Source organism: Pan paniscus, chromosome 2, assembly GCF_029289425.2.
Source record: "Pan paniscus chromosome 2, NHGRI_mPanPan1-v2.0_pri, whole genome shotgun sequence".
Classification (NCBI taxonomy): Eukaryota; Metazoa; Chordata; class Mammalia; order Primates; family Hominidae; genus Pan; species Pan paniscus.
In genome coordinates this window covers 48,440,531-48,459,598 of record NC_085926.1, presented here as the reverse complement: position 1 = coordinate 48,459,598, position 19,068 = coordinate 48,440,531, and the positions used below count along the sequence as shown (strand labels likewise).

General features: G+C 53.9%; 2 protein-coding genes across 6 annotated transcripts in view; one reads left to right on the top strand and one right to left on the bottom strand.

Annotated features, from left to right (window-relative positions):
- Positions 1-16,814, top strand: part of SHISA5 (shisa family member 5) — a 36,144-nt gene extending 19,330 nt beyond the window's left edge. The window contains exons 3-7 of one of the 5 annotated variants that reach the window (XR_010111428.1): positions 5,366-5,446; positions 14,807-14,922; positions 15,080-15,289; positions 15,464-16,368; positions 16,475-16,814. Coding sequence is in view for 3 of the 5 variants with exons in the window: in XM_008971720.4 (XP_008969968.1) it covers positions 5,366-5,446; positions 14,807-14,922; positions 15,077-15,289; positions 15,464-15,543 (490 nt within the window). In the remaining 2 variants the exon portion in view is untranslated. Of the gene's footprint in view, positions 1-5,365; positions 5,447-11,400; positions 11,609-14,806; positions 14,923-15,076 lie in introns of those variants that run through there. The other 4 variants (XR_004670553.3, XM_008971721.5, XM_008971720.4 and 1 more) reach the window with 4 other exon arrangements.
- Positions 16,815-17,041: 227 nt separating this feature from the next.
- TREX1 (three prime repair exonuclease 1) lies at positions 17,042-19,044 on the bottom strand. The gene is made up of 3 exons (XM_008971723.5): positions 18,784-19,044; positions 18,378-18,444; positions 17,042-18,057 (listed from the first exon to the last, which is right to left on the bottom strand). Exons 1-3 carry the CDS (start codon positions 18,868-18,870, stop codon positions 17,087-17,089), a joined length of 1,125 nt encoding a protein of 374 aa, XP_008969971.1. The 5' UTR covers positions 18,871-19,044; the 3' UTR covers positions 17,042-17,086.
- Between the last annotated feature and the right edge of the window lie 24 nt (positions 19,045-19,068).

Sequence of the window (19,068 nt, the reverse complement as noted above, 5' to 3'; positions counted from 1 at the left end):
ACCTGCCACCACGCCTGGCTAATTTTTTGTATTTTTAGTAGGGATGGGGTTTCACCATGTTGGCCAGGCCAGTCTCAAACTCCTGACCTCAGGTGATCTGCCTGCCTTGGCCTCCCAAAGTGCTGGGATTACAGGCATGAGCCACTGTGCCTGGCCTTCTTTTTTTTTTGTTTTGAGACAGAGTCTCGCTCTGTCGCCCAGGCTGGAGTAGCACAATCTCGGCTCACTGCAACCTCCGCCTCCTGGGTTCAAGCAATTCTCCTGTCTCCGCCTCCCGAGTAGCTGGAATTACAGGCAGGTGCCACCACGCCCCGCTAATTTTTGTATTTTTAGTAGAGACAGGGTTTCACCATGTTGGCCAGGCTGGTCTCAAACTCCTGACCTTAGGTGATCCGCCTGCCTCGGCTTCCCAAAGTGTAGGGATTACAGGCATGAGCCACCGCACCCAGCCCACAGATTTCTTAAAAAATATTTTCTCCTCAGCTTTACTGGTTTTCCTCCAAGTGTATTAGGGTATAATTGTTTATAACGCTTTTACATTTTATTTTGTTTTACATCTAATTTTGGAAAGTTTCAAATAAGTACAAAAGCAGAGAGAACAATATAACTCAATGCATCCATCACCCACTTCCCGTTACCAATACTCTGACACCATTGTGCTATATACGTCCCACCACTTTTCTTTTTCTGAATTATTTTAAAGCAAATCCCAGACATCATAAAAAGTTCTTCTTAAATATTAGTATTTGGCTGGGTGCAGTGGCTCACACCTGTAATCCCAGCACTTCGGGAGGCTGAGGCAGGAGGATCACTTGAGTCCAGGAGTTTCAGACCAACCTGGGCAATATAGTGAGACCTTATGTCTACAAAAAATTCAAAAAATTAGCTAGGTGGGGTCAGCCCCCCGCCCGGCCAGCCGCCCCGTCCGGGAGGGAGGTGGGGGGGTTCAGCCCCCCGCCCGGCCAGCCACCCCGTCTGGGAGGTGAGGGGCGCCTCTGCCCGGCTGCCCCTACTGGGAAGTGAGGAGCCCCTCTGCCCGGCCACCACCCCGTCTGGGAGGTGTACCCAACAGCTCATTGAGAACGGGCCAAGATGACAATGGCGGTTTTGTGGGATAGAAAAGGGGGAAAGGTGGGGAAAAGATTGAGAAGTAGACATGGGAGACCTTTCATTTTGTTCTGTACTAAGAAAAATTCTTCTGCCTTGGGATCCTGTTGATCTATGACCTTACCCCCAACCCTGTGCTCTCTGAAACATGTGCTGTGTCCACTCAGGGTTAAATGGATTAAGGGCGGTGCAAGATGTGCTTTGTTAAACAGATGCTTGAAGGCAGCATGCTCCTTAAGAGTCATCACCACTCCCTAATCTCAAGTACCCAGGGACACAAACACTGCTGAAGGCCGCAGGGTCCTCTGCCTAGGAAAACTAGAGACCTTTGTTCACTTGTTTATCTGCTGACCTTCCCTCCACTATTGTCCTATGACCCTGCCAAATCCCCCTCTGCGAGAAACACCCAAGAATGATCAATTAAAAAAAAAAAAATTAGCTAGGTGGGATGGCATGTGCCTGTAGTCCCAGCTACTTGGGAGGCCGAGGTGGGAGGATCACTTGAGCCCGGGAGGTCATAGCTGCAGTGAGCTGTGATCACACCACTGCATTCCAGCCTGGGTGACAGATGAGACCCTGTCTCAAAGAGAAAAAGGCCGGGCACGGTGGCTCACACCTGTAATCCTAGAATTTTGGGAGGCCGAGATGGGTGGATCACAAGGTCAGGAGTTCGAGTCCAGCCTGACTAACATGGTGAAACCCCATCTCTACTAAAAATACAAAAATTAGCCGGGTGTGTGGCACATGCCTGTAATCCCAGCTACTCAGGAGGCTGAGGCAGGAGAATCACTTGAACCTGGGAGGCAGAGGTTGCAGTGAGCCGAGATTGCACCACTGCACTCCAGCCTGGGCGACAAGAGACGAGACTCTGTCTCAAAAAAAAAAAAAGTGAGTTTTCATTGCTAAAAATGAGGTCCTTGAAGGCAAATACAACTATTTCCCTTCCAATATAAGGGCAACATAACCACTATCATATTTGGCACAATTAACAGTAATTCACTGATAGCTTTCAATACTGTGTTCAGTTGCCTCCACTAGTTTCCAAAATGCCTTTTCACAGATGGTTTGTCCAAATCGGAATCCAAATAATGTTATTATGTTATTTTATGTATTTATTGTTTTCGAGACAGGGTCTCAGTCTGTCGCCCAGGCTGGAGTGCAGTGGCGTGATCACAGCTCACTGCAGCCTGGAACTCCTGGGCTCAAGTGATCCTCCCACCTAAGCCTCCTGAGTAGCTGGGACCACAGGTGTGTGCTATTGCACTTGGCTGCCCTCCTTTTTCGTGGTTAGTCTTGTCAGAAGTCTATTAGCTTTGGTTTGCTAATCTTCTCTATTATTCTCTATGGCTATTCTGGTTTATTTTTGCACTTACCTTTATTAATTTCTTCCTTGTTTTTTGGGTTTTCCATTACTTTTTTTTTTTTTTTTTGAGACAGAGTCTTTTTTTTTTTCTTTTTTGTGAGACGGAGTCTCACTCTGTCCCCCAGGCTGGAGTGCAGTGGCATGATCTCGGCTCACTGCAACCTCTGCCTCCCGGGTTCACACCATTCTCCTGCCTCAGCCTCCCGAGTAGCTGTGACTACAGGTGCCCGCCACCACGCCCGGCTAATTTTTTTTGTATTTTTAGTAGAGACAGGGTTTCACTGTGTTAGCCAGGATGGTCTCGATCTCCTGACCTTGTGATCCACCCGCCTCGGCCTCCCAAAGTGCCGGGATTATAGGCGTGAGCCACTGCACCCGGCCGAGACAGTCTTGCTCTTTTCACCCAGGCTGGAGTGCAATGGCATGATCTTGGCTCACAGCAACCTCCACCTCCCAGGTTCAAACAATTCTCCTGCCTCAGCCTCCCGAGTAGCGGATTACAGGCGGCCACCACCACACCAGGCTAATTTTTGTAATTTTAGTAGAGATGGGGTTTTGCCACGTTGTCCAGGCTGGTCTCGAACTCCTGATCTCGTGATCCGCCCTCCTCAGCCTCCCAAAGTGCTGTTATTACAGGCATGAGCCACCAACCTGGCCACATTTTCCATTACTTTTAAAGAAATCATCTTGAGTTTATTTTATTTTATTTTATTTTTTTGAGACAGAGTCTTGGTCTGTTGCCAAGGCTGGAGTGCAGTGGCACGATCTTGGCTCACTGCAACCTCCACCTCCCGGGTTCAAGCAGTTCTCTGCCTCAGCCTCCCGAGTAGCTGGGATTACAGGCGCCTGCCACCACACCCAGCTAATTTTTTGTATTTTTAGTAGAGACAGGGTTTCACCATCTTGGCCAGGCTGGTCTTGAACTCCTGACCTCGTGATCCACCCACCTTGGCCTCCCAAAATGCTGGGATTACAGGCGTGAGCCACCACGCCCAGCTCATCTTGAGTTTAATATCATCTTATTTATTTATTTATGTATTTATTCTTATTATTTTTCAAGATGGAGTCTCGCTCTTGTCGCCCAGGCTGGATTGCAATGGTGTGATCTCGGCTCACTGCCCCCTGCACCACCTGGGTCGAAGCAATTCTCCTCCCTCAGCCTCCAGAGTAGCTGGGATTACAGGTGCCCGCCACCACGCCAGGCTAATTTTTGTATTTTTAATAGAGACAGGGTTTTACCATATTGGCCAGGCTGGTCTCGAACTCCTGACCTCAGGTGATCTGCCTGCCTCGGTCTCTCAAAGCACTGGGATTACAGGCATGAGTCACTTCCCCTGGCCCATATCATTTATTTTTAACCATTCCTGTTTCCTGATAAATTATTATTATTTTTGACATTTGAGTCTTGCTCTGTCACCTAGGCTTGAGTGCAGTGACGTGATCTGAGCTTACTGCAACCTCCGCCTCCTGGGTTCAAGCGATTCTCCTGCCTCAGCCTCCCGAGTAACTGGGATTACAGGTGCATGCCACTGAGCCCGGCTAATTTTTGTATTTTTAGTAGAGATGGGGTTTCACCATCCTGGACAGGCTAGTCTCAAACTCCTGACCTTGAGATCCACCCTCCTCGGCTCCCCCATTTCTTGATAAATTCTATTAAAGATACAAATCTCCCTCTAAGAACTATTTTATCTGTGTTTCACGAATTTTGATGTATTTTCATCATTTAGTTCTACATACTTGTTAATTTCCTTTATTACTTCTTCGTGATCATGGTATCTTCTCCCCTGCCAGGTAAGTATCCTTTATGAGTTCTTATTTAACACAATACAAATCAAGAGTTTTGGTTTTATTTTGCTTTTTTTTTTTTGTACCTTCTTAGTTTCCCAAGGTAGGAGTTTTTTGTTGTTGTTGTTTTTTAGTACTTTTTAAAAAAACTCTGTGGAGGCCAGGCGTGGTGGCTCACGCCTGTAATCCCAGCACTTTGGGAGGCCAAGGCAGGTGGATCACGAGGTCAGGAGATCGAGACCATCTTGGCTAACACGGTGAAACCTTGTCTCTACTAAAAATACAAAAAATTAGCCGGGCGTAGTTGTGGGCGCCTGTAGACCCAGCTACTCGGGAGGCTGAGGCAGGAGAACGGTGTGAAGCCGGGAGGCGGAGCTTGCAGTGAGCCGAGATCGCGCCACCGCACTCCAGCCTGGGCGAGAGAGCAAGACTCTGTCTCAAAAAAAAAAAAAAAAAAAACAACTTTGTGGAAATGTAGGCCAGGTGTGGTGGCTAACGCCTGTAATCCCAGCACTTTGGGAGGCCAAGGCGGGCAGATCACGAGGTCAGGAGTTCGAGACCAGCCTGGCCAATATGGTGAAACACTGTCTCTACTAAAAATACAAAAATTAGCTGCGCATGGTGGCGGGTGCCTGTAATCCCAGCTACCCAGCAGGGTGAGGCAGGAGAATCGCTTGAACCTGGGAGGCGGAGGTTGCAGTGAGCCAAGATCGCGCCTCTGCACTCCAGCCTAGGTGACAGATGAAGACTCCATCTCAAAAACAAAAAAAAATTATAATAAACTTTGTGGCAATGTAGTTACTGATTTGTAACTTCATCCTGTTGTGGTCAGAGAAGATCCTTTGTATGGTATCTGTCTTCTAAAATCTGCTGAGACTTGTTTTGTGGCCTAACATATGTTCTCTCCTGGAGACAGTCTGGTGGACACCTGAGAGGATGTGTGGCTTTGTGCTATGAGATCCCGGTGTGGGCAGAGTCCACCTCTGGAAGGCCATTGAAGCCACCGGTTCATAGTAGCTTCTGTGCACGTTTTGTGGTGCCCTAAGGCAGTGTTTGTGCTGGCGCTCGGTGGGGCTTCATTGTGCTAATCACAAGGTTTCCTGTTTGCAGCGTGCCTGCCAGTGTAGAGCCGGTGGAGCAGCTGGGCTCGGCGCTGAGGTTTCGCCCTGGCTACAACGACCCCATGTCAGGGTAAGTAAAGCCTGCTGGCTGGGTGCATCTTCCTGGCAAAGGTGACAAAAGGGCTCAGGGGGGCCAGCGTGCATCTGGGGGACTGGGATGATTTGGTCATTGGGGTGGAGCCCAAGAAACTCTCACCATATCTGACCACAAGGACACTTGCTCCTTATGCTGTGAAGGTGTCTTCATTAGTGTGCTGGGGTGGTGGGGACGTGGGCGACTGTGGTCGGGGGTTGACAATTGAAGGGTCAGGGGTCCGGGGTACATTGACCTAGATGCTGGGTTGAGTCAGCAGATGACTGATGGGTCCCGATGGGGGCAGGAGTGACAGAGAAGGGGCTGTAGTGGGCATGCGATGATGGTAGATGGGGGCGGGTATATTGTGATTGGGCATTGGTGACAATGGTGATGGTGATGGGGTGATGGTGGTGCTGGCAAGCACATGGTAATGGGGTGATAACGGTGGGGAGAGGTCCTGGGACAACCAATGATGCCACAGTTCCTGTGTGAAGCTTTATGGGTCATGGTTACTGTGTTAGGACTCTCCTCTCAGGGAACCAAGGAGCAACCCCAGCCCCCAAACCCCAGTCCCCTTGGCTGGGCTCCGGCCTGTGTTATTGCCACCGTAACAGGAGTTGTGACATCTTCCTGGAGGTGGAATGGGTGTGCAGCCACTAGGGCGGGCTTTCCTGGCTGGGTCTGTTCCACTTGCTGTCTCCCCTCTTCCCTGGTGGATCTAGAAGCTGCTTAAAGAAAAGGTCTGCCCAGGAGGGCAGGGTTTCCCTTTTGGAGGAAGAGACCTTGGGCTCTGGGCCTGAGTCGGGGGCTTGGGTTCTTGTTTTGCCCCATCCCATCCTGTAGGCCCAGGCAGGTGTGGGGCCTCACTGGCTACAGCAGAATCAGGGCAGGGCTCCTGTGCGTGGAGGAGGGGAAGAAGTGCAGCTGTGCCCCTCCTCAACACCTCAGGGCTGGTTGGAGCCTGAGATCTCTACAGGCCTTCCCCTCCACGTCCAGGAGCCCAGGAGCGGCTGTCCTGCCCTGAGGCCCAGGATTGTGGGCTTTCAGATGGCCCCGTGGGAGATGCCTATGCCCAGCCTGTGTGGGCCTGGAGGCAGTCAAGGAGTGGGCCTTGTCCTGAGGACAGTGGGCATCACAGAGGGTTCTGGGAGCGCTGGGGACTGAATGGAGTTTTAGGAAGACCACACTGGCTGCTCTGTGGAAGATGGAAAGAGCAGATGGGGTGGGTGTGGGAGGTGGGAAGTCGTTTCTGTAGGAGGTGGCCTCAGGCGGCTTCCTGGCCAGAGGCGCTGGAGGCCAGAGAGAGCCAGAGAGAGCCAGAGCTTGGTGGTGAGAGGTGAGGATGGAGACTTACATTCAGCAGCTCCCGCAAGGCAGGGTGTGGAGGGAGTGGGAAGGAGCAGGGGCTGGACGCTGGAGGAGGGCAGGCTTGTGGTGAAGTGCGCTGTGGAATGGAGATTTCACACCACGGAGTCCATGGCACCCTGGGCAAGAGCGAGGCAGTGGAGCAGATTGAAGAGCAGTTGGAAATTGTATGCTGGTCGCAGGCAACTCCTTGGAGAGTTTTAGCCGTGAATGGATGAGGAGTAAGACAGGCATTGAAGCTGGGCACAGTGCCACACTCCTGTAGTCCCAGCTACTTGGGAGGCTGAGGCAGGAGGATCGCTGTAGGCCGGGAGTTCAGGGCTACAGTGAGGTATGATCCTGCCTGGGAATAATCCCTGCACTCCAGCCTGGGCGACCCCATGTTTTTTGTTTTTTGTTTTTAAAAGGGAGGCTGGGCGTGGTGGCTAATGCTTATAATCTCAGCACTTTGGGAGGCTGAGGTGGACAGATCACCTGAGGCCAGGAGTTCAAGACCAGCCTGGCCAACATGGTGAAACCCTGTCTCTACTAAAAATAACAAAAATTAGCTGGGCATGTTGGCGGGTGCCTGTAATTCCAGCTACTCTGTAGGCTGAGGCAGGAGAATCACTTGAACCCAGGAGGCGGAGGTTGCAACAACAAAAAAAGGAGTTGGAGAATCCATGTGAAGGGTTGTTCTGTTTCTTTTTTTTTTTTTTTTCTCAATGTTATAGATTTGAGCTGGGACAGCAAGGAGGAGACAGTGCGGAACAAGCTCCCAGAGGGGCATAGGAGGAGGAGTGGCTTCCTGGGGTTGTGGCAGCAGGGAGGTGACTGGGGCCAGCTCAGAGGCACCTCTGACTCCCCAAGGTGTGCATGTGGGACCTGTTCTGTTAGCCCAGCTGCCGCCGTGGTGTGCATAGCACTGGGCCTCGTGTGCTGTGTACTTGGCGTGCCCTGCTGCCTCCTGCCCCAGGCTATTTTGCCCATGCATCGAGAAGAGCAGGTGACTGGAGTGATGCTCCCCCTCCCGCGCCTCATGTCATCTCTTGTCCTCTGCTTTGTTCTGAGCCCCAGCTCATGCCTAGGACCTGCTTTATAAAGGTGCAGGAGCCAAAGAAGTGGGTGCTGGGAGGAGGGGAGGGGGACAGGGTCATCAGTGACTCCTCTCTTTTGAACTCTCTCAGGTGGCTGCCTGTCTGGGTCCCAAGGAGACATCCTCTGCTGGGCATCCATGTGCTGCCTACTTGGCCAAGGGCACTGTTTGTCCACTGGAGAGTTGGCTCCTTGTTGAGGGCCTGGCCCCTGCTGTCGAGGCCATGGCCAGGAGCTCAGGAGAAGCCAGGCAGGGGAAAGACCCCAGGCCAGGAGCCCCACCCCAGCTCTGCCCCACTCTCTGCCACTGACCCCTCCTCCTCTCCTTATTTTGGGACCCTTGCCTCTGGCTATCTCCCTCTGGGCTACTTTTTTTTTTTTTTTTTGAGATGGAGTTTCTCTCCTGTTGCCCAGGCTGGAGTGCAGTGGCACAATCTCTGCTCACTGCAACCTCCGCCTCCTGGGTTCAAGCAATTCTCCTGCCTCAGCTTCCTGAGTAGCTGGGATTACAGGTGCCGGCCACCATGCCCGGCTAATTTTTGTATTTTTAGTAGAGATGGGGTTTCACCATGTTGGCCAGACTGGTCTCGAGCTCCTGACCTTGTGATCTGCCCGCCTCAGCCTCCCAAAATGCTGGGATTACAGGCTGAGCCACTGTGCCCGACCTGGGCTACTTTTTGAGTTCCCTAGGCATGAGGCAGCAGGCTGGAGCCTGGATCCAGATGGGCCCACATCTGCCTGGCCCAGAACCCCTGCCGCAGGAGGATGCCACCCATGGCAGGGGTTATAGTGTGGCCCTATTTGTGGGCTCAGGGTTGGCCCAGGTCTTCTGCCCCCTAGACTTTGGCAAGTGAATCTCTGTTTAATGGTGAGTGGCTCCAGCCATTCTTGCCTTATTCACTCCCCAGATAGTCTCCTGGTTGTTTTGAATCCTACTGTCATGTCCTCTTCCCAGCTCCTTGCACTCACAGGACTGTCGGGCAAGACTGTTGGGTTTCTAAGCATCGAATGGCAGAAGCTCTGGCTGCAGACCCCAAGGAGGCCACCACTGACCCTCTGCTGTGACTCCACTGCCACAGTGCAGGGGAAAGGGAGAGAGGCCCATTAGGCGAGGTGTGGCCACAGCCCCGGTGCTACCTCCCAGCCCTCAAAGCGTCCTTTCTGTGGTTCTCAGGCCCTCAAGCCTGTCTGGGGCCTTGCTGACACCAGGGTTGGGGTGCGGGTATCCCAGGTCCAGAGCCAGCCTGTTCACTGTCTAAGGTTTGGAGTCTTCCATTTCTTGGAGGCCGCCCAGTTCTCCCCAGACCCTACAATCCTGCCCAAACTCCCTGCCGGGGTGGCTGCCCCTCTGCCTTCTGCTCCCTCCTGCTTGAGCCGACTCTGCCTTTTGAGCTTGGCCCCAGCCTTGGGAGACCCCATTCCTTCCTCTCGGAGGCGTAGTTCCATTGGTACTGTAGCCACGTGTGGCCTTGTACCCTAGCCCCGCTCTGCAACCACCCCTTGAATGTTGCTTGGTTTTCTAAGGTCACCGTGCCTGGGTGGGGTCTCTGAGTGAATTTATTCATTTACCTGTCCAATATTTATTGATTAATTCACAACATTATGCAAAAATTTTTTTTTATTGAGCACTCACTATATGCTAGGCACTGGAAATACAGTGGTGGCCGAAAGCTGTATTGGATGATAATGGTACAAAGCAGGGGCAAGACATAGTTGATCAAATGCTCACACACAATTAGAGTGTGTGTTTATGAACTGAAGTAGAAAGGAATTTAATTCCGTGCGGGCATGTGCTGAGGGGCCTGGCCTCTTCTGCATGGTGGGGAAGGTGCTCCTGGGGAAGTGACCTGAGGCCTGAGGGGTGAGCAGGAATGAGTTAGGTGTGGCTGAGATGAAAGGAGGAAAGGGCTGAGCTGGCAGGAGTATCTGCATGTGCAAAGGCCTTGAGCAGGACACAGCATGGTGCTTTCAAAGCTGAAAGGAGGGGGATGGGACTCAGCACAGAGGTTGAAGGAGAGGGGGCAGTTCCAGACCACACATGGCTTTGTGGGCCTAATAGGGAGTTTTATTTTATTTAAAATTTTAATTAAAGGCCAGGCATGGTGGCTCAGGCCTGTAATCCCAGCACTTTGGGAGGCCAAGGTGGGCAGATCACCTGAGGTCGGGAGTTCGAGACCAGCCTGGCCAACATGGTGAAACCCCATCTCTACTAAAAATACACAAATTAGCCAGGTGTGGTGGCGCGCACCTGTAGTCCCAGCTTCTCGGGAGGCTGAGGCACGAGAATCACTTGAACCTGGGGAGGCGGAGGCTGCAGTGGGCTGAGATTGCACCATTGCACTCCAGCCTGGGTGACAGAGAAAGACTCTGTCTCAAAAAAAAAAAAATTAAATTAAAAAATAAAATTTTAATTAAAGATTAAAAATTAGCCTGGGCAACACAGTGAGACCCTGTCTCTACAAAAAATAAAAAAATAGCCGAGTGTGGTGGTGCATGCCTGTGGTTCCAGCTACTTGGGGGACTGAGGTGGGAGGATCACTTGAGCCTGGGAGTTTGAGGCTGCAGTGAGCTGTGATTGTGCCACTGCACTCCAGCCTGGGCAACAGAGTGAGACCCTGCCTCAAAAAAAAATAATAATAAAATTTCCTTTATTGTAAATTTCACTGTCTGGTGAGACAAAGCCCAGATTTTTCTTTTCTTCCTCTTCTTTTTTTTTTTTTTTTTTGAGACAGATTCTCACTTAGTCTCCCAGGCTGGAGAAAGCCTCCTGAGTAGCTGGGATTACAGGTGCGTGCCACCAAGCCTGGCTAATTTTTGTATTTTTTGGTAGGTAAAGAAGGAGTTTTGCCATGTTGCCCAGGCTGGTCTCGAACTCCTGGGCTCAAGCTTCCCAAAAGCCTCAGCCTCCCAAAGTGCTGGGATTGCAGGTGTGAGCCACTGCACATGGCCTCTTTTCTTCTTTTATTGTCAACTATAATACATACACAGGAAAGCACAGACACACTCAGTTTAACATGTAATTATAAAGCAAATTCCTTTGTAATCGCAAGAGCTACAGGAGCCATAGCCGGCGTTTGAGCAGGTGGTGACATGATGGACCTTGCATGGTGGCCCCAGTAGGGTGGCCGGGAGAACATGGGGAGACAGATTGGAGAGAGTGCTGGTGGGAGAGGAGGAGCTGAAGGGACAGGCTGGACTTTGCTCCTTGCATGTGTGTCAGCCAGGGCCCCAGGGTCGCCCTCTGGGCCTAGATGGATGCAGAAGCTCCTCCTGGAGGCTGGTGGAACAGGGCCGGTGGGTTAGGTGGAAGTGGGGGTGGGGGTGCTGCTGAGCTAGAGTGTGGTTGGGGCCCACTGAGGCTGGGGTGGCTCTTAGACCCCCTAGTGGCCAGGCTGCATTCCGAGGTCAGGCCCTGCAGGCTTGGCTCAGGGAGGCAGCTCTGGGAGGCAAATGGGGCACCTCTGCTTCCCCTCCTCCCCGGCCCCCGCCCCTTGGCTCCTTGGCTGCTAGCCCGCTGCTGGGCGGGGCCATCCTGTGTCTTTAAGAGGGTGGAACGGGGCTTCGCGTCTGTGCTTCCTGTGGCTGACGTCATCTGGAGGAGATTTGCTTTCTTTTTCTCCAAAAGCGGAGGAAATTGAAACTGAGTGGCCCACGATGGGAAGAGGGGAAGCCCAGGGGTACAGGAGGCCTCTGGGTGAAGGCAGAGGCTAACATGGGGTGAGCTTGGGCGCCATGCTGCGTGTGTGTGTGAGAGACAGACACTGAGAGATCTCTGGAGGGATGATAACGGCCTTGCAGTCGCGTGTCATTGATGGCGTGTGAATGTGTGTGCGTTTCTCCATTCCTGCCTCTGGTTGGGCCGGAAGACACCTGTAGTCTGCTGGTCCTGTTTTAGGGCCTTGTCCTGGACGGCCTGGGGCTGATGGCTCCTGCTTTGAGAGTCCTGAGGGGTGCTTTTGAGCCTGGAGTCTTTAGCTCTGTCCCTGGGCTGTGCTGTGGGGCCCTGCTGAAGTTGTGCAGCCCCAGGGCGGGGTAGGGTGGGACCCACACACCCTCCTTGGGCCTCTGTTGGGCAGAGGCTGCTGGGGGATGCCCTACAGCTAACAAAGCTCCTAGAGTTTTTGGATGTGTTTGATGCAGTTACCAAGCATTTGCCTTTTGTTGGAATAAAGCTTGGGTTGGGCATGGTGGCTGACACCTTTTAAAAAAAACTTATTATTTTTTATTTTTTTGGAGACAGAGTCTCGCTCTGTCACCCAGGCAGGAGTGCAGTGGCGCGATCTCGGCTCACTGCAATGTCCGCCTCATGGGTTCACGTGATTCTTCTGCCTCAGCCTCCCCAGTAGCTGGGACCACAGGCACGTGCCACCACGCCCGGCTAATTCTTTTTTTTTTTGTATTTTAGTAGAGATGGGGTTTCACTATGTTGCCCAGGCTGGTCTCAAATTCCTGACCTCAGGCGATCCGCCTGCCTCGGCCTCCCAAAGTGTTAGGATTACAGGCATGAACCACTGCGCCTGGCCTATTTATTTTATTTTTTAATTTTTTGAGACGGAGTCTCCCACTGTTGCTCAGGCTGGAGTGCAGTGGCACAATCTTAGCTCACTGCAACCTCCCTCCTTGGTTCAAGCGATTCTCCTGCCTCAGCTTCCTGAGTAGCTGGGACTACAGTCTTGCGCCACTACGCCCTGATAATTTTTGTATTTTTAGTAGAGACAGGGTTTTACCATGTTAGCCAGGGTAGTCTAGAACTCCTGACCTCAAGCGATCCGCCCACTTCGGCCTCTAGAAGTGTTGCCACCGCGCCTGGCCAGTTATTTATTTTTATTTTTTATTTATTTACTTTTTTGAGATGGAGTTTCGCTTTTGTTGCCTAGGCTGGAGTGCAATGGTGTGATCTTGGCTCACTGCAATCTCTGCCTCCTTGGGTTCAAGAGATTCTCCTGCCTTAGCCTCCCAAGTAGCTGGGATTGCAAGCACCCACCATCATGTCCGGCTAATTTTTTTTATACTTTCTCGAATTCCAGACCTCAGGTGATCCACCTGCCTTGGCCTCCCAAAGTACTGGGATTACAGGTGTGAGCCACCGCACCCAACCGTTTTTTATTTTTTAAAATCTTTTATCATCCAGTACAAAATGTAAGGCTGACAGTTTTTTTTTTTTTTTTTTGAGACAGAGTCTCACTCTGTCCCCCAGGCTGGAGTGCAGTGGTGCGATCTTGGCTCACTACAACCTCCACCTCCTGGGTTCAAGCGATTCTCCTGCCTCAGCCTCCTGAGTAGTTGGGACTACAGGCGTGCGCCACCACAACCGGCTAATTTTTGTATTTTTAGTAGAGACGGGGTTTCACCATGTTGACCAAGCTGGTCTCAAACTGCTAACCTTGTGATCCGCCCATCTCGGCCTCCCAAAGTGCTGGGATTACAGGCATGAGTCACCGCACCCTGGCCACGCGACAGTTTTAATCTCAGCACTTTGAGAGGCTGAGGAGGGAAGATTGCTTGAGGCCAGGAGTTGGAAACCAGTTAGGTAACATAGTGAGACCCCTGTCTCTGCAAAAATAAATGTGGTAGTGCATGCCTGTGGTTCCAGCTACTGGGGAGGCTGAGGTGGGAGAATCACTTGAGCCTGGGAGGTGGAGGCTGCAGTGAACTGTGATCACATCACTGCACTCCAGCCTGGGCAACAGAGTGAGACCCCGTCTCAAAAAATAAATTAAAAAAGAAAAAGAATGAAGCTTGGCCTCTGCAAACACGGCAGGGTGGCTAGTAAGGGGCTCTGTCTGCATTTGGAAGTCAGGTGTTTTTTTTTTTCTTTCATTTTTGAGACAGAGTTTTGTTCCTGTCTCCAGGCTGGAGTGCAATGGCGTGATCTTGGCTGACTGCAACCTCTGCCTCTCGGGTTCAAGCGATTCTCCTGCCTCAGCCTCCCAAGTAGCTGGGATTACAGGCACCCGCCACCGTGCCCGACTAATTTTTGTATTTTTAGTAGAGACAGGGTTTCACCATGTTGGCCAGGCTGGTCTCGAACACCTCACCTCAGGTGATCCGCCCTCCTCGGCCTCCCAAAGTGCTGAGATTACAGGCATGAGCCACTGCCCCCTCCTAGAAGTCAATTTTGGTGAGCTTCCCAGCCCAGGGCCTACTTTCTCAAAGGGCAGGCCCTCTGGCCTCCTGCCTCCAGGCCTCTGTGTCCTCCCCTTGGCTCTTGGCCCTCTCACCTGTGGAAGTGGCCATGCAGGTCAGAGGTGGGGGACCCAGGGGTGTGTGTGACCCCTGGCACGGTGCTTGGCACACAGCAAGCTTGCAGGCAGAGGCAACTGTCCTTATCACTCAGGGGCCAGCCTCCCTGCCCTGGGGCTGTCGTGGAGTGCAGGGGAACAATGGGGGCCTCCTGTTCTGGCCACACTGGCCTCTGCCCTCCTAGGGCTTCTCTCTGTCTTCACCCTGTGCTTTGTGAGCCATGTTATCTTCACTGTCTGCCTCCTACACTGGACTGTGGGCTCCCAGAGGCCAGGGCTGGCTGTCTTGCCCACTGTTAAGTTTTTTGACTCAAATCACAGTGCCTGGCTTGTGGCATGTGCCCTATACCCATCTGCTGATCAGTTGGTTGTGAGGTGGACAAGATAGATGTATGTGTGTGGCGTGGGACTTGAAGAGCTTCCTCCCATGCCTCTGAGGGTGGGACAAGCGGGGGAGACCCAAGGAGAGACAGTTACAGAGACTCACATATACCCCAGTTTACACAAGAGGAAACAGATTGAAACAGGTGCAGGCCACCCGACAAGGAAGTAGCTATAACTGTATTGCCCAGACCCCTTCTGGCAAGAGGGGCATGCCTTGGGAAGGGGTGGAGTGTGGATGCTGGTCTGGGGAGGGGCGAGGTGCCCCGGGTCACGTCTAGCTCTTTGGCAGGTTCGGAGCGACCTTGGCCGTTGGCCTGACCATCTTTGTGCTGTCTGTCGTCACTATCATCATCTGCTTCACCTGCTCCTGCTGCTGCCTTTACAAGACGTGCCGCCGACCACGTCGTAAGCATGCCCACCCTGCCCCACTGTGACCCCCTGGGGTGGTAAGGGGAGCTGACCAGGCCCTGCTTTGGCTAAGCTGGAGGGATGGGTGGCAAGCCTGGCCCTCAAGACCTGGGGAGATGGAGGAGGGTCCTGACTGGAATTCTCTTTGCAGCAGTTGTCACCACCACCACATCCACCACTGTGGTGCATGCCCCTTATCCTCAGCCTCCAAGTGTGCCGCCCAGCTACCCTGGACCAAGCTACCAGGGCTACCACACCATGCCGCCTCAGCCAGGGATGCCAGCAGCACCCTACCCAATGCAGTACCCACCACCTTACCCAGCCCAGCCCATGGGCCCACCGGCCTACCACGAGACCCTGGCTGGTGAGTGCCCCTGCCAACTCTAGCCCTGCCCGACTTCCCGAGTCTCTGCCAGCATCCCTCGGGCACCCATCCCAAACTACATCACTCAACAGGCCTCTGCCCCTTTCTGCTCGCCTGCCACTCACACGGCAGCCCACCATGCTCACAGCCAACTAGGGTCCTCTCTGCTTTCAGGAGGAGCAGCCGCACCCTACCCCGCCAGCCAGCCTCCTTACAACCCGGCCTACATGGATGCCCCGAAGGCGGCCCTCTGAGCATTCCCTGGCCTCTCTGTATGCCACTTGGTTATGTTGTGTGTGTGTGTGAGTGGTGTGCAGGCGCGGTTCCTTACGCCCCATGCGTGCTGTGTGTGTCCAGGCACGGTTCCTTACGCCCCATGTGTGCTGTGTGTGTCCAGGCACGGTTCCTTACGCCCCATGTGTGCTGTGTGTGTCCTGCCTGTATATGTGGCTTCCTCTGATGCTGACAAGGTGGGGAACAATCCTTGCCAGAGTGGGCTGGGACCAGACTTTGTTCTCTTCCTCACCTGAAATTATGCTTCCTAAAATCTCAAGCCAAACTCAAAGAATGGGGTGGGGGGGGGGCACCCTGTGAGGTGGCCCCTGAGAGGTGGGGGCCTCTCCAGGGCACATCTGGAGTTCTTCTCCAGCTTACCCTAGGGTGACCAAGTATGGCCTGTCACATCAGGGTGGCGTAGCTTTCTGTGTGATGCAGATGTGTCCTGGTTTCGGCAGCGTAGCCAGCTGCTGCTTGAGGCCATGGCTCGTCCCCGGAGATGGGGGTACCCTTTGCAGAGCCAGGGACATGATGCAGGCGAAGCTTGGGATCTGGCCAAGTTGGACTTTGATCCTTTGGGCAGATGTCCCATTGCTCCCTGGAGCCTGTCATGCCTGTTGGGGATCAGGCAGCCTCCTGATGCCAGAACACCTCAGGCAGAGCCCTACTCAGCTGTACCTGTCTGCCTGGACTGTCCCCTGTCCCTGCATCTCCCCTGGGACCAGCTGGAGGGCCACATGCACACACAACCTAGCTGCCCCCAGGGAGCTCTGCTGCCCTTGCTGGCCCTGCCCTTCCCACAGGTGAGCAGGGCTTCTGTCCACCAGCACACTCAGTTCTCTTCCCTGCAGTGTTTTCATTTTATTTTAGCCAAACATTTTGCCTGTTTTCTGTTTTCAAACATGATAGTTGATATGAGACTGAAACCCCTGGGTTGTGGAGGGAAATTGGCTCAGAGATGGACAACCTGGCAACTGTGAGTCCCTGCTTCCCGACACCAGCCTCATGGAATATGCAACTCCTGTACCCCAGTCCAGGGTGTTCTGGCAGCAGGGACACCTGGGCCAATGGGCCATCTGGACCAAAGGTGGGGTGTGGGGCCCTGGATGGCAGCTCTGGCCCAGACATGAATACCTCGGTGTTCCTCCTCCCTCTATTACTGTTTCACCAGAGCTGTCTTAGCTCAAATCTGTTGTGTTTCTGAGTCTAGGGTCTGTACACTTGTTTATAATAAATGCAATCGTTTGGAGCTGCTGCCCCCTTTCTTCCTGGCCTCGGCTGCTGGGATTGGAATCAGGCTGTACTCTTTCCATCCATTTGGGCTTCTCTGTGTTTTCCCTACTTTTACTGGGCTCAGATAGTTGACCATCCTGCTAGGGATAGTGAGGGACAAACACTGTGCCCTCCTCCCCAGGTCCCTGGGTGTGGGCAGAGGTCTGTGCTGCCAAGAAGGGTAGGAGCCAATTGACCACTCAGTGCTATTGGGGGGGGGTCTTTATTCGTCAGATTTTCCTTCTTGGCCTACTCCCCAGGTGTGGCCAGGGATAGTCCATACAGTGTGGCTACTGCCAAGGTCAGGATGGCCAGCAGACCCAGTGGGGCCAGCAGCCCCTCCCCGGGTAGGGCTCCAGGGTCCTTCACTGGAGGAAGATCCTTGGGACCCCTGCTGTCTCCAAGGCTGGGACTAGTGTTCCTGGTTGTGGCCAGGTGTGCAGTGGTTGTGACAGCAGATGGTCTTGGCTTGGTCCTAGCAGAGGCTGTGACCCCATACATGGGCCTGATGGTGCCGAAAGGCCTGGCGTGAGCATCCACCCACCGCAGGAGGGCCTGTGGTCTCCACTGACAGATGCTGAGCAGGGCCAGGACATCACCCTCAGCCGTGTGCGAGTCTGGAGGGGACTGCCCATACAGGCGAGTGTAGATGCTGCCTAGGCTGTAGCTCTTCCTTGGGCCGTGTTCTGAGGGGCTGCTTGCTCGCTCCAGGGCCTTCAGTGCAGTGATGCTATCCACACAGAAGGCACCATCCAGAGCACTGGTGAGGCCCAGCATAGCCAGCTCTGCTTGGAGCAGGGGGAAGTCGTAGCGGTCACCATTGTGTGCCACCAGGCACCAGGGCTGTGGCTGGCGCCGCAGGAAGGCTAGGAGTAGGTTGGCCAGGTTGTCATCGAAACATTGACGCCCATGCGCTGCCAGCACAGCTGTGCTCAGACCTGTGATCTCGCTGGCTGCAGGGCTGCAGGCCTTCCCCGGAGCCACACACAGGGAGAGCTTGTCTACCACACGCGGTGGTGGAGGAACTGTGGGAGGTGGCCCCTGAGAGGTGGGGGGGCTCTCCAGGGCACATCTGTGGACAGCCAGCAGGCACAGCTCCGTGACCTTGGGCTGGGAGAAGGGCAAGCCAGTGGCCTCCATGTCGAAAAAGATGAGGGTCTGCATGGGCCCCGGGGGCAGGGCCTGCGAGCCCATGGTTGGGTACGTACCTGCCGCTGAGCCTGGGGAGGAGCATGGGATGGGTGTGTGAGTGCCCAGTGTTAAGATCCGAAGAGGAGGGAGTGGGGTAGGGGGTGGGCAGAAGCACATCTCAGGCCTTCCCTGCACAATCCTGCCCTGTCTGCGAGCTCCAGGGCCCATTTTCAGGCAGGAAGTTGGAGAGGGTGAGGTGGTTTCCTTAGTGGGACCAGCACATTCAACTGTCTGAGAGGGGCTCCTTCCTCACATGACTCGGCCCCTCCCCTAGTGCCCCCTTAGTCTGGGGTGGGGGAACCCATGGCCCTCCTGCCCTGCGCCATCCCATTGGGGGGGCCACACTCACCGTAGCAGGCAGGCAGGCAGGCAGGCAGGCAGTAGTGACTCGGCTGCACACTCTCCCGCGGCTCTCGCTGGCAGCAGTGGCGGGAAGTGAAACTTGGCGTGGGCCCGCCTACAGGCCCACGTGAGCCGGGCCCGCCTACAGGCCCACGTGAGCCAGGCCCGCCCTGCTCATCAGCCTGCCTGGTCTGTCCCTCTCACCACCATCCGTCCACCGCCACACCCACTCCCCCGCTCCCGGGGGACCCCAGAGGCCTTCCAAGATCCACAGCTGTGGCCTGCTGGTGGCACAATGCACCGGGGCCATCATACCAGTGACAGGCAGCTGGAAGGACCAGGGCAGTGGTGCCAGACCAGCTCCAGGTCTTACACACTGCTGGGAGCCCCTGCTGCGGCCCTTTCATGCCCACCTGTGGGTCCCAGTTTCCCAGGCTTTCCTGGTTTAGGCCTGGGCCAAGAGCCACCTCCTTCCCTGCCACACAATGGTTTCTTCCCATGGCCCCAGCCCAAAGCAATGACTCAGGACAATTCCACAGGCAGGGCAGGGCTCCTTCCTCAAGGCAGATCAGTTACCATGGGGACGGGCTCAGCAACAGCCAGGGACAGGAAGAAGGATCCCAGCCACTCAGGGTCCGGGTCCTGCTCCACCCCTCCCACTCTGCCAAACAGATCAGACTCAGGAAACAAGGCCAGCC